General features: G+C 43.8%; 1 protein-coding gene across 3 annotated transcripts in view; it reads right to left on the minus strand.

The window, feature by feature from the left end:
- The window catches only part of LOC146009863 (uncharacterized), a 245,378-nt gene that overhangs the window by 215,101 nt on the left and 9,775 nt on the right, over positions 1 to 20,502 (minus strand). Inside the window, exon 3 of one of the 3 annotated variants that reach the window (XM_083150423.1) lies at positions 6,517 to 8,787. The exons of 1 other annotated variant lie outside the window; for it this stretch is intronic. In XM_083150423.1, the coding sequence (XP_083006549.1) occupies positions 7,073 to 8,787 (1,715 nt within the window). In that variant the 3' untranslated portion in view covers positions 6,517 to 7,072. Of the gene's footprint in view, positions 1 to 6,516; positions 8,791 to 20,502 lie in introns of those variants that run through there. One more of the 3 variants, XM_083150422.1, reaches the window with a different exon arrangement.

A 20,502-nucleotide genomic window follows, 5' to 3' on the forward strand; every position in this document is an offset into this window, starting at 1 on the left:
GGCAGATGGGCTGTGTAATGTACAGTGGTCAGGGGGAGCGTCCGGGTCCCCTAAGCAACATAGCGTCCTGCAGTCCTCTTACCCGATGCAGTATACAGTACAGTACAAGTTCGGGCAGATGGGCCATGTAATGTACAGTGGTCAGGTGGAGCGTCCGGGTCCCCTAAGCAACATAGCGTCCTGCAGTTCTCATACCCGATGCAGTATGCAGTACAGTACAAGCTCGGACAGATGGGCCGTGTAATGTACAGTGGTCAGGGGGAGCTTCCGGGTCCCCTAGACAACATAGCGTCCTGCATTTCTCTTACCCGATGCAGTATACAGTACAGTACAAGCTCGGGCAGATGGGCCGTGTAATGTACAGTGATCAGGTGAAGCGTCCGGGTCCCCTAAGCTACATAGCGTCCTGCAGTTCTTTTACCCGATGCAGTATACAGGACAGTACAAGTTTGGGCAGATGGGCCGTGTAATGTACAGTGATCAGGTGAAGCGTCCGGGTCCCCTAGACATAGTGTCCTGCAGTTCTCATACCCGTATACAGTATACATAACCGATGGCATGAGAACACTCTGTACACAGACTCCTGAGCACAGGTCCCTATCACCGGGTGTAGTAGGCTAGCGGATAAGTGCTAAGAAGACATGTTATGTTAAATAGACTTTTTTTTCTCAGAAAATGTTATTGCACAGGTTATGCATGTACTGTGTATGGGCACGTCTGTACGCGCATCTCATTACGCTTTTTAAAACACATAGGGGCTATGGGAATAGAGCAAGGATACAGTCACCGTACTGTCGTACCAGGCCAGATTCTAGCACTGAGCGGGTTAGACTGGCTACCGAGCGTTAACCAGGGCTTAATTGATGCCCACATCTATGGAGCAAGCCATGGCATAGGATTTACATGTCTAAGGGGAATGCTGGGGGTGCGTCTCATTCCGCAGTGACCCTTCTTGGGGCGCTATTTGTCGAGAATGGAACACAACAGCGCCTCATACGCACCCAATTCTCGATGAAAGTACTCACTCATTTATCACCCATAATTCACTGGGATACGGTCGTATTGTCGAGCCCACTTAGATAACTGTCGACATGGACGAAGGTCGACATGGGACAAGGTCGACATGGTTTTAGGTCGACACAGCGTTAGGTCGATATGGGTTAGGTCGACAAGGTTTTTTTTACTGTTTTTAGAGCTGACGTGTCGACAGGCGGTAATTCATGTCCTACCATCCACTAGAGCGTGGTGGGAGAATAAAATAGTGTGCCGAGTTGACTTCCAACTGTGTCCATGTCGACTGTGTCGACATTCGGGCCAAAAAACAGTAAAAAAAAGCATGTTGACCTTCAGACATGTCGACCAAAACCCATGTCAACCTTGACACCTGCTAAAGAGGAGAAGGAACGACTCTCTTTTTTGTTGGGGCACTCTTAGTAAAAAATTGTAACTAATAACCTGTACAATTAAGGTTACTAGACTGTATGAGATGGATGTATGGAAGGGATTCGGGGTACTAGCTCAGGAATGGGGAATGAAGTAGAAAAATGCTAGCTGCACAATATGTACAAGGGTGGGCTGTTCCACCCCAAGGTGAGTTCTGAGCTTGTTTAAAAATTAACCTTTATTAAGTATAAACTAAAATGTATGCTGGACAGACAGACAGTTAACACAAAACATATAAACAAATTAGGGTAACACCTAAATGTCTGTGCCCAGAGGGGCACTTTGTCCTCCTGTAATATCTCCCCTGAGGTCGACCTTAAACACAATCTTGAGTTGAATAAAAGGTCCCCTCTGGGGTAGGTAGCCTGTTGGAGTCTCTGTCACTCGTCACTGTTGGCTAAATCTCTCATTGAAAAGACCCTTGTTTGTAAGGGGTACTTAATAATACTGGCGGGGTCAGGAGTTTGGTAGGTACACTTGAGGGAAATGAATAATTGTCACTTAGCATACATGTTGTTTGGCGAAAATAAGGTCAAAAGAAAGCATAAGACCTAAAACACACCATTCAGTCCCTGGAAGAAAATGCAGTACAAATATGTCTAAATTCGATTACAATGTTGTGTAACTGTTTCAGAAAGGAGTTGACCTTTCTGCAGAAATTTAATACAATGTATGCAGTTATCTACAATTCGTTAAGTGCACCAGTATATCACTCTGACACAGAGAAAATAGTTATTTACTCCATACGCCAAGACGTAATTTATAAAGGTTTCGTGTTACTCCTGTAACTTGAGTGCATCAATACACTATCTAAGACAGAGAAAATTATTATTTGACTCCATAAGCTAAACAAACATTTATCAAAATACCGTGTTTGCTCATACAAAAGGACTGAAATTCCTGGCCTGCTGTGGCCTAGTTACCAACATATCCTTGGAAAGGTGAATATTTGGTTGTTAGGCCTCCCCAACCGACATATGATTTAATCTCACTAAATCACGTGAGACCCGCACAGTAAAAAAGCTTGTAAATTAAAGCTACAGTAAATCTGCATGTACTAATTGTAAAGAGAATAATGCTTTACTTTTCAAGAACAGTTTGTCTTAGTAGCAGGAAAAAGGTAGCAGTATAAATATCCTTTGTGATTCTCCCGTCAGGGGGTAGAAAAAGGAAGGAAGGGTGGGTGCGGGAAGGGGGCAGATGCGGGTGAAGATAGGGTATGGGTTTAGATAGAAGGGGGTCCCGGTCAGCCCGATAGGTATGGGTGGTCCCACCTACTTTATATACCCATAACAGAAGGGAGAGTCTGGTTCGGGTAGGAAAAGTCTCCTTTTCCCTCTAGCAGGTAATCCACTCCTACTGTCAGCTGCCACTTGGTAAGAGTGGGCTTTTTAGGGTATTGTGGGGGATGTTACCATCCTTGTGGGGTATCCGGACCAAAGTAAACAGTGGAAAGCGCTCTGGGTAATCCTCTATCGTAAGCGGCTGCTGCCCGACCTTCTATACCTGTGGGCTCAGGGTGGAATACTGTCCCATGGGAGAGGTCCCCCTTCTAACACAGGACCTTCATACGCCCTGGGCCGGTTACCGTCAGTTTGTCGGCGGACCTCAAAGGTATGGCGGGTGAGCGGGCTTACTTAGGCGCAACAAGAGGAATATAACACCAGTGCGATCAAGTGGGGAAACTGCTGTCAGGGCAGACCCCTGGATTCCCCTGCCTGGATATTTTCCAATGCAGGGTGAGTCGTGGGTACCGTGCCCCGGTGAGTATTCCTAGAACAGGGAGTAATACCCTGATATGTGTACAGTCAGTGCTGTGACATGTGTGCTTAAAGTCCACCCAGATAGTGAAGAGTCACCACTGGAAGTGGGTTTCGGCAGCACAGTTCAATGAATCAGCTATTGAGAAGTGATTTAAGTCAGATGGACAAGAGGTTAAGTAGAGGAGAAGCAGAGGACAGGGGAAAAGAAAGGATATTGAAGGGGGGGGGGGGGAGAAAAAGAAGGGGGGGGGAAAAAGAGAGGAGAAGAAGAGAAGAAAGGGGAAACACAGGGATGGGTAAGGTAGATTGGGAGAAATCACAGGGAAATGCGGGAAAGGTACCTGCCGGTGTACAGCGTACACACTTGTGGCATATAAGGACGTCCTGGCTGCACGAGGTAGTGTCCTGTGTCTAAGCCTGTCCCAAAGAGTGGCTGTGCGGGCTGCGTTGTGGGAAGCGGGTGGGTGCTTCAGGTTATTTGCCGCCTGATGCTGCCGGGCTGGTAAGCTGCTGCGGGGGACACGTAGTGTCGATGCTGCTCCCCCCTTCAGGTAAATTGCTGCCTGATGCTACCGGGCTGGGTAGCTGTTAGCGGGGGACACGCCGTGTCAATACTGCTCCCCCCGAGGTTGCCAGGCGGTCAGATCCCCGGGCAATATTCTGGTCAGCGTCAGTGCTGCTGCTGCGGGAAGCGCTGAATACCGGCGTCTTCCCTTCTGTGTCTCGCGTCAGTGCGGCTGCTAAGGGAGGCGCTTGGTAGTAGCGTCACTCCCTCTGACCACCAACGATCGTTTCACCTGTAGGCTTCGTCAGGGTGTGTATCAAGGTGCCTATCAGCCTCCTATTTAGCCTGTGGCTGCTGTCTGCTGATAGGTTGCTTTGCTGTTTCTCCCCATTGTGTCACTTACGTGCTCCGATTAACTGGGTGATTTGTGACAGCTCAGAATGTTTTACACAATTAAAGGCACGATGCCCCTATTCAGTTATAAGGTATATGCGGTATATGTAATTAGTGACTCTCATTGCGCAGTATTCGGGGTCATATGTCCGCATTCCATTGTGGGGTATATGTGATGGATAGGGATATGGTTTTCATTGGCCAGATATACTGTTAATAAAGTTATTATGGTAAAAGGGATAATGGTAGTACTCTGCTGGAGAAAGGGAGGGGGGAGCGCTGTATAATTCCCCTTATTGATACCTGCGGGGAATAAATTATAATATACCAAGTTTGGAAGACAACTGGACTTCTCATTATGTGTAAGGTGAATGGGAGGTATAATCCCAAAAGGTTGCAATGATTCTAAATCACTAGTACTTTAGGACTATGGGACCTTGATGGCTGTCCTTAGCCTTCTCAAGGTGTCCTATTTAGGAGATGTTAACCTATGTGCAAGAAGAGGATAATAATCCCTATGTGTTACTAAGTGGGAATTCACTCCAGGGATAACCCTAATATCTGATAGAGGGAAGGGACCAGGAATGCTCCAATATGTGTGTGGGAGTGCAATAACCCCAATATTAGAGCTGAATTATTTACTCACGTATCGATATACTATTCTCTAACCTGTGCACTGGTCCATCTCCCCCTCCCCTTTTCCCTCAAACGTCAACCTTGACACCTGTCGACCCAACGGTGTCAGCCTAATGACCGTCGACCTAAGTGGGGTCAACAGTACGATCCACACCCAATTCACTATAAATACAGTAATTAGACGCACATCTATGCAATAGTATTTTTGAATAAAGCGTCCAACACACTGAACAGTAAAGTAGTCCTCGCGCTGCAGGGCATTTCAGGGGACACTTCACACAATCGGGATTATTTCCCTATAGCTTTGCCTTAGACATCTGACGTATGAGCAGTGATTTTACAAAGTGACATCTGGTGGATGATCACTGGTATTGCACTCATCCTGTCACGCCGTGCCACTAAGCGCACTGTGGCGAGTTGACAGTCCCAACGCCATAAGCCGGCTATATGTGCCTGGCTCCATCTGTACTTGGGTCCCACTGGTTTTTGCCAGTCCTGAAGGCACTGCTGGAATCTTCCCATTCCAAAGGGAAGCAGGATAGGTCTTTCATCTGATGCACTAAGTTTTGTCGGCCGACTTCTGCGTCTATGGTCCTTAAGGTTTACGGTTTCTTCTTGCTTCCACCAAAGGGCTTAAACAGCACGGCCTGCTTTGACATTTTTGTCTGGGAGAGACCTTGCTGATGCAGTATAACTACCTTGTGTGTTATTGCTGTGCTCAGTCTTGCAATGGTGCATGTGAAAAAACAATATAGGGTATCTTCCCAGTGCTGGTCTATTCTTATAGATGATATCCACCCGTTCTTTTCAGGGTCGTGTATTGCTAATAGGGGCCAACACCAAGGTCAGTGTGGTCCTATGTGCAAAACAGGGTTTCTTTAAAAGCTCCTCAGATCATACACTTCTGTCATAGATGGAGGGGGAAGGGGTTACGGACCAATGTAACTGACCTGCGGACTGATCCCTATATACACATCATGGTATCTTTAAGGCTCCAATTTTCTGTGTTCCCACTCAATATATTGTAAACCTTACTGACCTGGCACCAGATCCCGATGTTCACATAAGGGTTTCTTTGCCACGTCTCAGCACTTGAATGGATTTCCAACACCGGAGGAAGGATTTCTTAGATCAGGCATGTCCAACGTTGGCCCTCCAGATGTTGTGAAACTACACATCCCAGCATGCTTTGCCACAGTTTTGCTATTAGAAAATGCTAAAACTATTGCAAAGCATGCTGGGATGTGTAGTTTCAAAACATCTGGAGGGCCAACGTTGGACATGCCTGTCTTAGATGGACAAAATCATGTGCACTGCAGGTGGGGCAGATGTAACATGCGCAGAGAGAGAGTTAGATTTGGGTGGGGTTTTCTTAAAAGTGAGATCTATATTACAGTGTAAAAATAAAGCAGACAGTATTTACCCTGCACAGAAACAAAATAACTAACCCAAATCTAATTCTCTCTGCACATGTTACATCTGCCCCCCTGCAGTGCACATGGTTTTGTCCAGCTAAGAAGGAATTTGCCTCTTAGAGTGAACTAGAATAAGGGCCACTATCTGTTAGTCAAACTGCGAGGCGATTGTGATTAGATACATACACTATTTTTTGTGCTGTTTAGACCAGCGCATGTGCACTCCGATGTGTACTCATGCGTTGTTGTTGGATAAATCGATAAGATTGCGATTTTGCGCAGCTGCGATCGACTCTGAATAAATCCCACAGACCAGAGTTGCAGCAGACAGAGATAAAGTAGAGAGAGACACACGACAGAATACTATGAAATATTAAAATTTATTATCAAACTTTATGAAAACACTACAGACCGTCCATAACAGGAACATTTGTGACAGTCCAAAATACTAATGGAAATAAAAATGTATGTGATGTAAAAGGTAAACAAATTAGTAATGCAAGATACCACAATGTTAATGACAATATTGGTGTTTACAGTATATATAGCACAAGGTTTTAATAAATCAAATCTAAACAGCAACATCTACTTTGATCAGCAAAGAGTGATAGAGATGTCATTGGACTTCTCCCAGTGATCCATTGTGGACTCCCGATTCTGTGGCACGGCCCATTTTAAGTCGATAAGAACAACAATGACACCTACACTACTTAAATAATGTAGTCAATGAAGAGTCTTTGGTCATATACATCTCCCCTGTAAACATGCAACATTTCACCTGTTGAAATGTGTTAGAAATGTTCTACAAGATCCAATTTTTATTCTTACCCTCAATCAGAAAATGGAAATGGCTACTCATCTGTGACTGTTCTCATGGTCCAACAAGTGAGGATTTCCGTGTAAAACATTTCCCACACTCAGAGCACTGAACGTTTCTCACCTGTGTGAGTTTTCTGATGTTTAACAAGAGATCGTTTCTCAGCATAACGTTTCCCACAATCAGAACATGAGTACGGCTTCTCACCGGTGTGAGTTCTCTGATGTTTAACAAGATCTGTTTTCTGTGCAAAACATTTCCCACACTCAGAACATAAATATGGCCTCTCCCCTGTGTGAGTTCTCTGATGTACAACAAGATTCGTTTTACGTACAAAACATTTCCCACACTCAGAACACAGAAAAGGCTTCTCCCCTGTGTGAATTCTGTGATGTGCAACAAGACCTGATTTTTGTGTAAAACATTTCCCACAATCAGAGCATGCAAATGACTTCCCTGTGTGAGTTCTCTCATGTTCAACAAGACTAATTTTCCACCTAAAACATTTCCCACACTCGGAGCACGTAAATGGCTTTTCACCTGTGTGATATCTCTGATGGGCAACAAGAGTTGATTTGCCTATAAAACATTTCCCACACTCAGAACATGGAAATGGCAGCTCACCGGTGTGGCTCTTCTGATGTGTGACAAGAGCTGATTTCTGTGTAAAACGTTTCCCACACTCAGAACATGAAAACGGCTTCTCCCCTGTATGACGTCTCTGATGTGTAACAAGAGCTGATTTCAGTGTAAAGCATTTCCCACACTCAGAACATGGAAATGGCTTCTCAACTGTGTGAAGTTTCTGATGGGCAATAAGACTTGATTTGCATATAAAACATTTCCCACACTCAGAACATGGAAATGGCCTCTCACCTGTGTGGCTTCTTTGATGTGCGACAAGAGCTGATTTATGTGTAAAACGTTTCTCACACTCAGAACATGGAAATGGCCTCTCCCCTGTGTGATTTCCCTGATGTGCAACAAGATGTGCTTTCTGTGTAAAACATTTCCCACATTCAGAACATGGAAATGGCCTCTCACCTGTGTGGCTTCTTTGATGTGCGACAAGAGCTGATTTATGTGTAAAACGTTTCTCACACTCAGAACATGGAAATGGCTTCTCCCCTGTGTGACTTCTCTGATGTGCAACAAGAAATGCTTTCTGTGTAAAACATTTCCCACATTCAGAACATGGAAATTGCTTCTCACCTGTGTGACTTCTCTCATGTTTAATAAGCAGTGATTTATTTTCAAAACGTTTCCCACACTCAGAAAATGAAAATATCTTCACTCCTGTGTGAAGTCTTGTATGTTGTACAAGTGCTGATTTTTGTGTAAAACGTTTCCCACAGTCAGAACATAAATATGGTTTCTCACCTGTGTGAGTTCTCTCATGTACAACAAGTTCTGCCTTCGTTTTAAAACATTTCACACACTCAGAACATGGAAATGGTCTCTCACCTGTATGAGATTTCTCATGTGCAACAAGATGTGATTTCCGTGCAAAACCTTTCCCACACTCAGAACATGGAAATGGCTTCTCCCCTGTGTGAATTCTCTTGTGCCTAACAAGATTTCCCTTGTTAGTAAAACATTTCCCACACTCCGAGCATGGAAATGTATCAGCTGGCTGATGGGTTGTAAGCTTTGTGTCCCGTGTAACACATTTGGAATGTACTCCATCAGGACATTCTGCATGAGAGTGATCAGATGACAAATCCGTACTTTGAAGAACTGTGATGTCCTCTTCTATCTCAGAGTCCGGAGATAAAGGGAGACGCTTCTGCCTTATTCTTCTTCTGTTCCGTCCATCTGCTGGGGATACAATATTTATATAAATATCAAGTTTATGCTTATAAGCAGTGGGCAGCACAGATGGCACAATGGTAATCATTGCTTCAACACAGCGCTTCAATGGGTTCGATTCCTACCATGTCCATGTGTGGAGTTTGTAGAATTTTCCCTGTGCTTGAGTGGGTTCCCTTTGGGTACCCCGGTTTCCTCCCACAATCCAAAATTATACTGGTAGGTTCACTGGCTGTCAACAAAAAAACCCTACCATGAACATGTGGTAAGGAATATCGATTGTAAGCTCCACTGATGTGAGTGACCTCTTATACTCTGTACAGCGCTGCAGAATATGTGTGCGCTATAACTAATAATAAGGTGTGACATTAAACATAATGAATGAAAATATTGATAATGACAACCTCGCGACTTTATCCCAAATCACCAAGAGTCTGGGAGATCCTCCCACTTCTCCAAATTAGACAAAATACATTTCTCCAGGGACCGCCCCCTCCTGAGATGGTATATATATATATATATCTCCAGGATGCTTAATAAAAATACCCTCAAGGGGCCTTTGTCAAGACAGGTAGAATATCCATAAGCTCAGCAGGACACATGCCATATGCAGTCATTTTATACCCAGCTCACACCTGTAAGGCTCAATCAGCCATTGGTGGTGCTAATGGAACGCACACAAACTTTTTTAAATATACCTGTTTTGGTTACTAGACACAGGTCTATAGACTCTGGCCAGCTGGGCACTTATAACCACTGACAACTATAAAGGCGCGCACGTGTTCTCACTGCACGATGCAGCGGAGACATTAATAACATCAGTAAAGCTTAAGATACCATCGGTTATAGCAGAGAGCATGTATACGCAGTAGCAGATGCTGAAATATAACATGGGATCTCAACCATACAGGAGAAACCCCAGCACTGCGAACGCATAGAAGAGTGAGCGTGTTCCTATGGCACAAGCCGGCAGACGCTCAGTATACTAAGGAGCACTATTACACAAGATGGCGGACACTCAGTATACTAAGGAGCACTATTACACAAGCCGGCGGACGCGCAGTATACTAAGGAGCACCATTACACAAGCCGGCGGACACTCAGTATACTAAGGAGCACTATTACACAAGCTGGCGGACGCTCGGTATACTAAGGAGCACTATTACACAAGCTGGCGGACGCTCGGTATACTAAGGAGCACTATTACACAAGCCGGGGGACGCGCAGTATACTAAGGAGCACCATTACACAAGCCGGCGGACGCTCAGTATACTAAGGAGCACCATTACACAAGATGGCGGACGCTCAGTATACTAAGGAGCACCATTACACAAGCCGGCGGACGCTCAGTATACTAAGGAGCACCGTTACACAAGCCGGCGGACGCGCAGTATACTAAGGAGCACCGTTACACAAGCCGGCGGACGCTCGGTATACTAAGGAGCACTATTACACAAGCCGGCGGACGCTCGGTATACTAAGGAGCACTATTACACAAGCCGGGGGACGCGCGGTATACTAAGGAGCACCATTACACAAGCCAGCGGACGCTCAGTATACTAAGGAGCACCATTACACAAGCCAGCGGACGCTCAGTATACTAAGGAGCACCATTACACAAGCCAGCGGACGCTCAGTATACTAAGGAGCACCATTACACAAGCCAGCGGACGCTCAGTATACTAAGGAGCACCATTACACAAGCCGGGGGACGCTCAGTATACTAAGGAGCACCATTACACAAGCCGGGGGACGCTCAGTATACTAAGGAGCACCATTACACAAGCCGGCAGACGCGCAGTATACTAAGGAGCACCATTACACAAGCCGGCGGACGCTCAGTATACTAAGGAGCACCATTACACAAGCCGGGGGACGCTCAGTATACTAAGGAGCACCATTACACAAGCCGGCGGACGCTCAGTATACTAAGGAGCACCATTACACAAGCCGGCGGACGCTCAGTATACTAAGGAGCACCATTACACAAGCCGGCGGACGCGCAGTATACTAAGGAGCACCATTACACAAGCCGGGGGACGCTCAGTATACTAAGGAGCACCATTACACAAGCCTGCGGACGCTCAGTATACTAAGGAGCACCATTACACAAGCCGGCGGACGCTCAGTATACTAAGGAGCACCATTACACGAGCCGGCGGTCGCGCAGTATACTAAGGAGCACCATTACACAAGCCGGCGGACGCTCAGTATACTAAGGAGCACCATTACACAAGCCGGCGGACGCTCAGTATACTAAGGAGCACTATTACACAAGCCGGCGGACGCGCAGTATACTAAGGAGCACCATTACACAAGATGGCGGACGCTCAGTATACTAAGGAGCACCGTTACACAAGCCGGCGGACGCTCAGTATACTAAGGAGCACCATTACACAAGCCGGCGGACGCTCAGTATACTAAGGAGCACCATTACACAAGATGGCGGACGCTCAGTATACTAAGGAGCACTATTAGACAAGCCGGCGGACGCTCAGTATACTAAGAAGCACTATTACACAAGATGGCGGACGCTGAGTATACTAAGGAGCACCATTACACAAGCCGGCGGACGCTCAGTATACTAAGGAGCACCATTACACAAGCCGGCGGACGCTGAGTATACTAAGGAGCACCATTACACAAGCCGGCGGACGCTGAGTATACTAAGGAGCACCATTACACAAGCCGGCGGACGCTGAGTATACTAAGGAGCACCATTACACAAGCCGGCGGACGCTGAGTATACTAAGGAGCACCATTACACAAGATGGCGGACGCTCAGTATACTAAGGAGCACCATTACACAAGCCGGCGGACGCTCAGTATACTAAGGAGCACCATTACACAAGATGGCGGACGCTCAGTATACTAAGGAGCACCATTACACAAGCCGGCGGACGCTCAGTATACTAAGGAGCACCATTACACAAGCCGGTGGACGTTCAGTATACTAAGGAGCACCGTTACACAAGCCGGCGGACGCTCAGTATACTAAGGAGCACCATTACACAAGATGACGGACGCTCAGTATACTAAGGAGCACCATTACACAAGCCAGCGGACGCTCAGTATACTAAGGAGCACCATTACACAAGCCGGGGGACACTCGGTATACTAAGGAGCACCATTACACAAGCCGGGGGACGCTCGGTATACTAAGGAGCACTATTACACAAGCCGGGGGACGCGCAGTATACTAAGGAGCACCATTACACAAGCCGGCGGACGCTCAGTATACTAAGGAGCACCATTACACAAGCCGGCGGACGCTCAGTATACTAAGGAGCACCATTACACAAGCCGGCGGACGTGCAGTATACTAAGGAGCACCATTACACAAGCCGACGGACGCTCAGTATACTAAGGAGCACCATTACACAAGCCGGCGGACGCTCAGTATACTAAGGAGCACCATTACACAAGCCGGCGGACGCGCAGTATACTAAGGAGCACCATTACACAAGATGGCGGACGCTCAGTATACTAAGGAGCACCATTACACAAGCCGGCGGACACTCAGTATACTAAGGAGCACCATTACACAAGCCGGCGGACGCGCAGTATACTAAAGGAGCACTATTACACAAGCCAAGCCCCGACTTCTATACCGCTGGTCTATAAATGATTAAAGCAGTAACCCAGTGTTGTGATTGAGATTAAAGCATTTAATCTCACTTCAGTAATAAAAATTGGTGATGTAAAACAGTGGCATCAATAATCTTGAATACAGGCAACCAAGCATTTAACAAATACCGCATGAATTATAAAGCAGTCAGTTGGATAAGTGCCTGCCAAAACAGCACAATAAATAAATGTCTCAGTGTGTCACCAATATTGAAAATTGCATCTTAAATAAAAGAGCAGGCGGCACATATATCCATCCCTATAGATTGTAAGCTTGCAGCAGGGCCCTCCTACCTCCATGTCTGTCTGTTGTTACCCAGTTTGTCTTATCACTGTCTACTATTGTAAAGCGCAACAGAATCTGCTGCGCTATATAAGAAACTGTAAATAAATAAATAAATACTGCGGTATACTGAAGAAGGACGCGTGTATTAATAAAGATATATATAGCTGGTGACCACAGTGAGAATACTGCGGCACATATATCCATACTGCGGTATACTGAAGGACGCGTGTATTAATAAAGATATATATAGCTGCTGCCCACAGTGAGAATATTGCGGCACATATATCCATACTGCGGTATACTGAAGAAGAAGGACGTGTGTATTAATAAAGATATATATAGCTGCTGCCCACAGCGAGAATACTGCGGCACATATATCCATACTGCGGTATACTGAAGGAGGACGCTTGTATTAATAAAGATATATATAGCTGGTGACCACAGTGAGAATACTGCGGCACATATATCCATACTGCGGTATACTGAAGGAGGACGCTTGTATTAATAAAGATATATATAGCTGCTGCCCACAGTGAGAATACTGCGGCACATATATACATACTGCGGTATACTGAAGAAGGATGCGTGTATTAATAAAGCTATATATAGCTGCTGCCCACAGTGAGAATACTGCGGCACATATATCCATACTGCGGTATACTGAAGGAGGACGCTTGTATTAATAAAGATATATATAGCTGCTGCCCACAGCGAGAATACTGTGGCACATATATCCATACGGCAGTATACTGAAGAAGAAGGACGCGTGTATTAATAAAGATATATATAGCTGGTGACCACAGTGAGAATACTGCGGCACATATATCCATACTGCGGTATACTGAATAAGAAAGACGCGTGTATTAATAAAGATATATATAGCTGCTGCCCACAGTGAGAATACTGTGGCACATATATCCATACTGCGGTATACTGAAGGAAGACGCGTGTATTAATAAAGATATATATAGCTGCTGCGCACAGCGAGAATACTGCGGCACATATATCCATACTGCGGTATACTGAAGAAGAAGGACGCGTGTATTAATAAAGATATATATAGCTGCTGACCACAGTGAGAATACTGCGGCACATATATCCATACTGCAGTATACTGAAGAAGAAGGACGCGTGTATTAATAAAGATATATATAGCTGCTGACCACAGTGAGAATACTGCAGCACATATATCCATACTGCGGTATACTGAAGAAGAAGGACGCTTGTATTAATAAAGATATATATAGCTGCTGACCACAGCGAGAATACTGCGGCACATATATCCATACTGTAGTATACTGAAGAAGAAAGACGCTTGTATTAATAAAGATATATATAGCTGCTGCGCACAGTGAGAATACTGCGGCACATATATCCATACTGCAGTATACTGAAGAAGAAAGACGCTTGTATTAATAAAGATATATATAGCTGCTGCGCACAGTGAGAATACTGCGGCACATATATCCATACTGCGGTATACTGAAGAAGAAAGACGCGTGTATTAATAAAGATATATATAGCTGGTGACCACAGTGAGAATACTGCGGCACATATATCCATACTGCAGTATACTGAAGAAAGACGCATGTATTAATAAAGATATATATAGCTGCTGCCCACAGTGAGAATACTGCGGCACATATATCCATACTGCGGTATACTGAAGAAGAAAGCGTGTATTAATAAAGATATATATAGCTGCTGACCACAGTGAGAATACTGCGGCACATATATCATACTGAGGTATACTGAAGAAGAAAGGCGCTTGTATTAATAAAGATATATATAGCTGCTGACCACAGTGAGAATACTGCAGCACATATATCCATACTGCGGTATACTGAAGAAGAAAGACGCTTGTATTAATAAAGATATATATAGCTGCTGCCCACAGCGAGAATACTGCGGTATACTGAAGAAAGACGCTTGTATTAATAAAGATATATATATAGCTGCTGACCACAGTGAGAATACTGCGGCACATATATCCATACTGCGGTATACTGAAGAAGAAAGACGCTTGGATTAATAAAGATATATATAGCTGCTGCCCACAGCGAGAATACTGTGGCACATATATCCATACGGCAGTATACTGAAGAAGAAGGACGCGTGTATTAATAAAGATATATATAGCTGGTGACCACAGTGAGAATACTGCAGCACATATATCCATACTGCAGTATACTGAAGAAGAAAGACGCGTGTATTAATAAAGATATATATAGCTGCTGACCACAGTGAGAATACTGCGGCACATATATCCATACTGCAGTATACTGAAGAAGAAAGACGCGTGTATTAATAAAGATATATATAGCTGCTGCGCACAGCGAGAATACTGCGGCACGCACAAACGCTCAGCACAGACATAACTCCAGTTGTAATAAATAAAGCAACTCCTAGTGAACACCATGCAAAACACCAAGCACTCAAGTCCGCTAATAAATGTGTGTATAACTGACATAGTAAATGTATAAATTAAACAATTGTGCCATTAACATCCAAACCACACTTTAGTAAAAGGTATAAGCGGCATATCCATCTTTGTTACCCTGTTCAAAGGAGAAGGACGCCAGTAATAGTATAATATGGCTGCCTATTACAGTGGGAACACTGTGGTATATACCAACCAGATAAGCGTGGACCCACATGCAGGGACACGCATATAACCGATATAGATGCCAACCATCACAGAAAGGTACAAAGAACCGAACACACCAAAGACCAACACCATCAGTAAAGACTGAACCGAGTATTATAAGAATTTGAGATTTGAGCGAGCCCCACGAGGGGACATGACTCCTGCACTACTAGTCGGAGTACTGTTGAGAACCATGCTCTTCTTGGCCAAAACGGAAGGATCAGAACCTTCACCTGATCCTCTATTATTTTCTTCTTCAGTACACGATAGATCATAGGGGGAAACACTTAACCATGATGACAATCCCAACCAACCGAAAATGTATCCCCTGCTGCAGTCTGCGGAAAATACGATTTTGAGAAGAATCTCTTCACCTTTCTGTTGACGTGAATGGCCATGAGATCCACCTCTGGTCTTCCAATCTTTTCCACAATCATATTGTACACTTCGTTGTTCAACTCCCATTGGCCAAGAAGAATCCTCTTTATGCTAAACAAATCCACCAGGACATTCTGTTTCCCTGGAACGTATACTGCTGTTGATGAACTTCTATCAGCCCAGGTTAAGATCTTTGAAATATCGCTCATCAGTAGTTTGCTCTTGGTTCCACCCTGATGGTTGACGTGAGCTACTACCGAAACATTGTCGGAAAAGATTCTCAGATGACAACAGATCCCTGCAACTGGAAATGACTCTCCAGACGGCTTCTGCTTCCCTCCAGTTGGTAGACATCAGACTTTCCTTCAATGACCAAGTTCCTTGGATGGCTTGAACGCCTAGATGTGCTACCCCAACCTACTGTACTTGCATCAGTCATCGGGACTAGGAATTCATAAAGAAGCAAAGATGTCCATCTGTTCTTCTTACATATGGAAGAATAGCCCACTGTAATCTCCTCATTCTTTACTGGGCCTATAATGCCTTTAACCCCTTCCCGACATTTGACGTACATTTACGTCATGGTCGGGATGTACTTCCCGACACATGGCATAAATGTACGTCATGGACTTCAAATTGCCACCCCGTCTCGAGACGAGGTGGCAGAGGGACAATGTCTGCTGTCCCTGACAGCAGACATCCTCCCTCATTGCCCAGGGGGGGCAGCGATGCCTCCTGTCTTGGGCGATCGCTGCTATTGGCTGTTAAAAAGTGAATAGCCAAAAGTAGCGTTGAAATGCATGTAGTGTAAAATTTAGACTCTGCTGCCCCCTGGCATCCAAAAACAATAAAGGCGGTTTAAATAATGATTTAAAAATAAAGAATAGATATGGTCTTTGTTAGTTATTAACTATTTTGAGTGATATGATTATTTGTCTCACAAGCAGAAAATGGAACATTTTGCAAATAGCAAAATGTTCCATTTTTTCACGACACTTTGGTATTTTTCCCCCCAAAAAAAAAACCTGTATCGACCAAATTTCACCACTAATTTAAAGTACAATGTGTCACGGGAAAACAATCTCAAAATCACTGGGATAAGTAAAAGCAAAAAAAAGTTATACCCACTTAAGTGATACATGTCAGATTTGAAAAAAATGGCTCTGTCAGGAAGGCAAAAACTGGCTGCGTCAGGAAGGGGTTAATACTTACAAATGGTGACAGAACATCTGACGTAAATGTCGGTGAAAACCTGGGATCCAGTGACCATCAAGCAGTATGGTTCAGAATAAAGACAGAGACTGACTCATGGCACACAAAAACAAAAGGTGTTAGATTTTAGGAAGGCTGATTTTGTAGAGATGGGAAACACTGTAAGGGATTCTTTGGCAGAGTGGAGGAACTTGGAAGGAGTGCAGGAGAAGTGGGAAAAATCAAAAAAGTGCAATACTGAAAGCAACAGAACTTTGTGTTAAGAGTTAGGAAAAACAAGAAAAAGAAAGCCATTGTGGTTTGCAAAAGAAGTAGCAAGTATTGTGAAAGCAAAAGGCTAAGAAGGTAATCAGATATACAAAAGCACAAGCTGAGGAGAAAATGGCCCAGTCAGTGATTAAAGGGGGAAGACTTTTTTTCAGTACATAAATGAAAAGGAGAAAAACAAAAAGTGGAGTAATAAGACTAAAGACAGAGAGTGGAAGTCTTCTTGAGGGGGACAATGTAATAGGAGATCATATTAATTATTTCTGCTCAGTATTCACTGCTGAAAGAGAGGGGAAGGGGCCACAGTTAAGTTGCATGTATAGTCAGAAAACTGAGGGAGAAACAAGTACATTTACAGAGAAGAAAGTCCTAACAGAACTCTCAAAACTGAAAGTGGATAAATCAATGGGGCCAGATGGGATACATCCACGGATACTAAAGGGGAGCTTGTAAAACCAATAACAGAATTATTCAACCAGTCACTAGCTAATGGAGTAATCTCAGAGGACTGGAAAACAGCAAATGTAGTCCCACTGCACAAAAAAAGAAGCAAGGAAGAGGTAAGCAACTATCGACCAGTGAGCCTTACATCAGTAGTAGGGAAATTGATGGAAACACTCTTAAAACAAAGAGTTGTAGAATATCTGAAAACCAGCAATTTACAGGATCCCAAACAGCATGGGTTTACTGGGGGAAGATGATGTCAGACTGACTTTGACTGGGTGACTAAAGTAATAGATCAAGGTGGGGCTTTAGAATAAACTTGAAAGCTTGGGATTGAAATCTAAGATGGTTGAATGGATAAGGTCTTGGTTGCAGGACAGAAAACAGAGAGTTGTTGTAACACGTACAGATTTTTCTGTCTGATTTATCTGGTGGGAATAAAAACCTGGAAATGTATGGGAGCATATGACAATCAAAAATTTCCACCCAAGTGCAGGAAAAAAGAAAAAAAATATAGGCTTTGATAAATTTGTTATATCAGAATGATTTAAAGTATTTATCTGACTGATCACTGTAGTTTTCAAGTGTTTTGGAACAATTTTTGGTTTGTCATTTGCTCCCATACATTTCCAGGTTTTTGTTCCCACCAGATAGGTCAGACAGAAAAATCTGTACATGTGTACGCACCTTTACAAGTGGAGTACCCCAGGGTTCTGTACTTGGACCAGTGCTTTTTAATATCTTTATTGATGATATTGCAAATGGAATTGAGGGTAAAATGTGCCTTTTTGCAGATGACACAAAGGTATGCAACAGGGTAGACACACCAGGAGGGGTAAAACAAATGATTGATGGTCTAGGTAGATTAGAGGAATGGTCAAGGGCACGGAAACTACAGTTTCATGCCAAAAAATGCAAAATCATGAACTTGGGTCTCAAAAATCTAAATGTCACGATCCGATCACGTGATGGATCGAATAAATCATGCCTCCTGTTATTATTATGTGTGAGATGAAGGAATTTCTTGCATTGTTTGTAAAATCATGTCTGCTATTATTATGTGTGAGATCAGGGCATGTCATGTATTATGCGTGTAAACTTAATGTGACCTAAAGGAGGGCTGCCTGCCATTTCCCCCCTGCAGAGGGTAAGCACGGTGGACATTCCCTCAGAGTGACCATCTGTGGAGTTCTCTGAAGTTAGGATCTGAGGCCCCTCATAAATCAGATTGGGGGTTAGATCAACAAGGTGTCTTCCCCCTCAAATGCAGATCTCTTATCAGACTTGGGGCCTATCTGTTACATCCCACTGGATAAGGAATGTGTACAAATCACTTAAAAAGCAACAGACTAATCCTTCATGTAAAAGGATCAATTATTTAGGGACATTCATTAGTCCATTCACACATTAAGCAGGGAAATGGACAAAATCCCAAGGGTGGGAGGGATGAGGGAGTCTGCAGGTATAACTGTGCTCTTGTCCCTATAGTTGTTGGTACTTCTTAGGGGGATCAGCAAGCTGGCTGGAAGCGACTCGATGTTTCCCTTTTATTTTTGGAGTTGTATTTCTTCTGTGTGCACTTTTAAAATCTGTGTAATCATCTGTGTAACCATTTTTATCAATAAGCTCATAAGTATTTTCTTGGAATAAATAATACATAATTCCAGTTCTGAATTTTGTGTTTTTAGGACTTAAGCCAAAAGAGAACATTACAACCTTTTTATATATTGTATTGTGTATTCGGACGTATGCAACAATCCTTTATTGAACTTGCGTTGGTGGTGTCATACCTCTAATAGGGGAAACGTGTGTCGGAAGTGAACCCCAGTCACAGCCGGAGCTGCTCAAGTTGACGTATCTGGAGGACCAGACACGAAATATAGTATAAATGGCACTATAATGGAAACTACTGAAGAGAGGGATCTAGGTGTCACTAATTCAGGGAACTTAAGGCAGGTAGGCAAGGTAACAAAGCAATGAAGAAGTCAGATGCTTGGTTGCATAGGGAGAGGTATCAGCAGTAGACAAAAATAAGTAATAATGCCACTGTATAGGTCATTGGTACAACCTCATCTAGAGTACTGTGTTGAGTTCTGGAGGCCATATCTCCAGAAGATATAAATACATTAGAGACTGTACAAAGAAGGGCAACTAAAATGGTGCATGGCCTACATCACAAAACGTACCAGGAAAGACTAAAAGATCTTAATATGTATACTTTAGAGCAGAGAAGGGAAAGTGGGGACATGATAGAAACTTTCAAATATATCAAGGGTTATAACAAGGTACAGGTGGGAGACATTCTTCACAGGAAGATGAGCAACAGAACACGAGGACATGCACCGACACTGGAGGGAGGAAAATTCCGGGGGAATGGGAGGAAGAATTACTTCACAGAAAGAGTAGTAGATAAGTGGAATAGCCTCCCATCAGAGGTGGTAGAGGCAAATACAGTAGAGCAATGTAAACATACTTGGGATAGGCATAGTGATATCCTTACAAAGATATAAGGATCAAATATGGTTTGCGGTAACATGTTTAAAAAAAAGGGGCAGAGTAGATGGGCCAAGTGGTTCTTATCTGCCATGCCTATAAGGTGAAGGCACACTCCTAAAGGTATACAAAGAGGTTTATGTCCAAGAGGGACAAAGAAAGGCAGAACCAAAAAGGTTTTTTGGGGCACGCTTGAATAAATAATTTTTAAGATAAATGGAATGGTGATAAGATTAAAATATAACTTTTATTACACTTGTTTAAGATAAAGGCGTCAAAAGAATTTCTTCGTCACAAAGAATTGAAACTGAAAATGCTGAGTATCCAAGGAATTATTAATAATTCTAGATATAATAACTACAAAAAT

Source organism: Crinia signifera, chromosome 6 (genome assembly GCF_055691185.1).
Source record: "Crinia signifera chromosome 6, ASM5569118v1, whole genome shotgun sequence".
Classification (NCBI taxonomy): domain Eukaryota; kingdom Metazoa; phylum Chordata; class Amphibia; order Anura; family Myobatrachidae; genus Crinia; species Crinia signifera.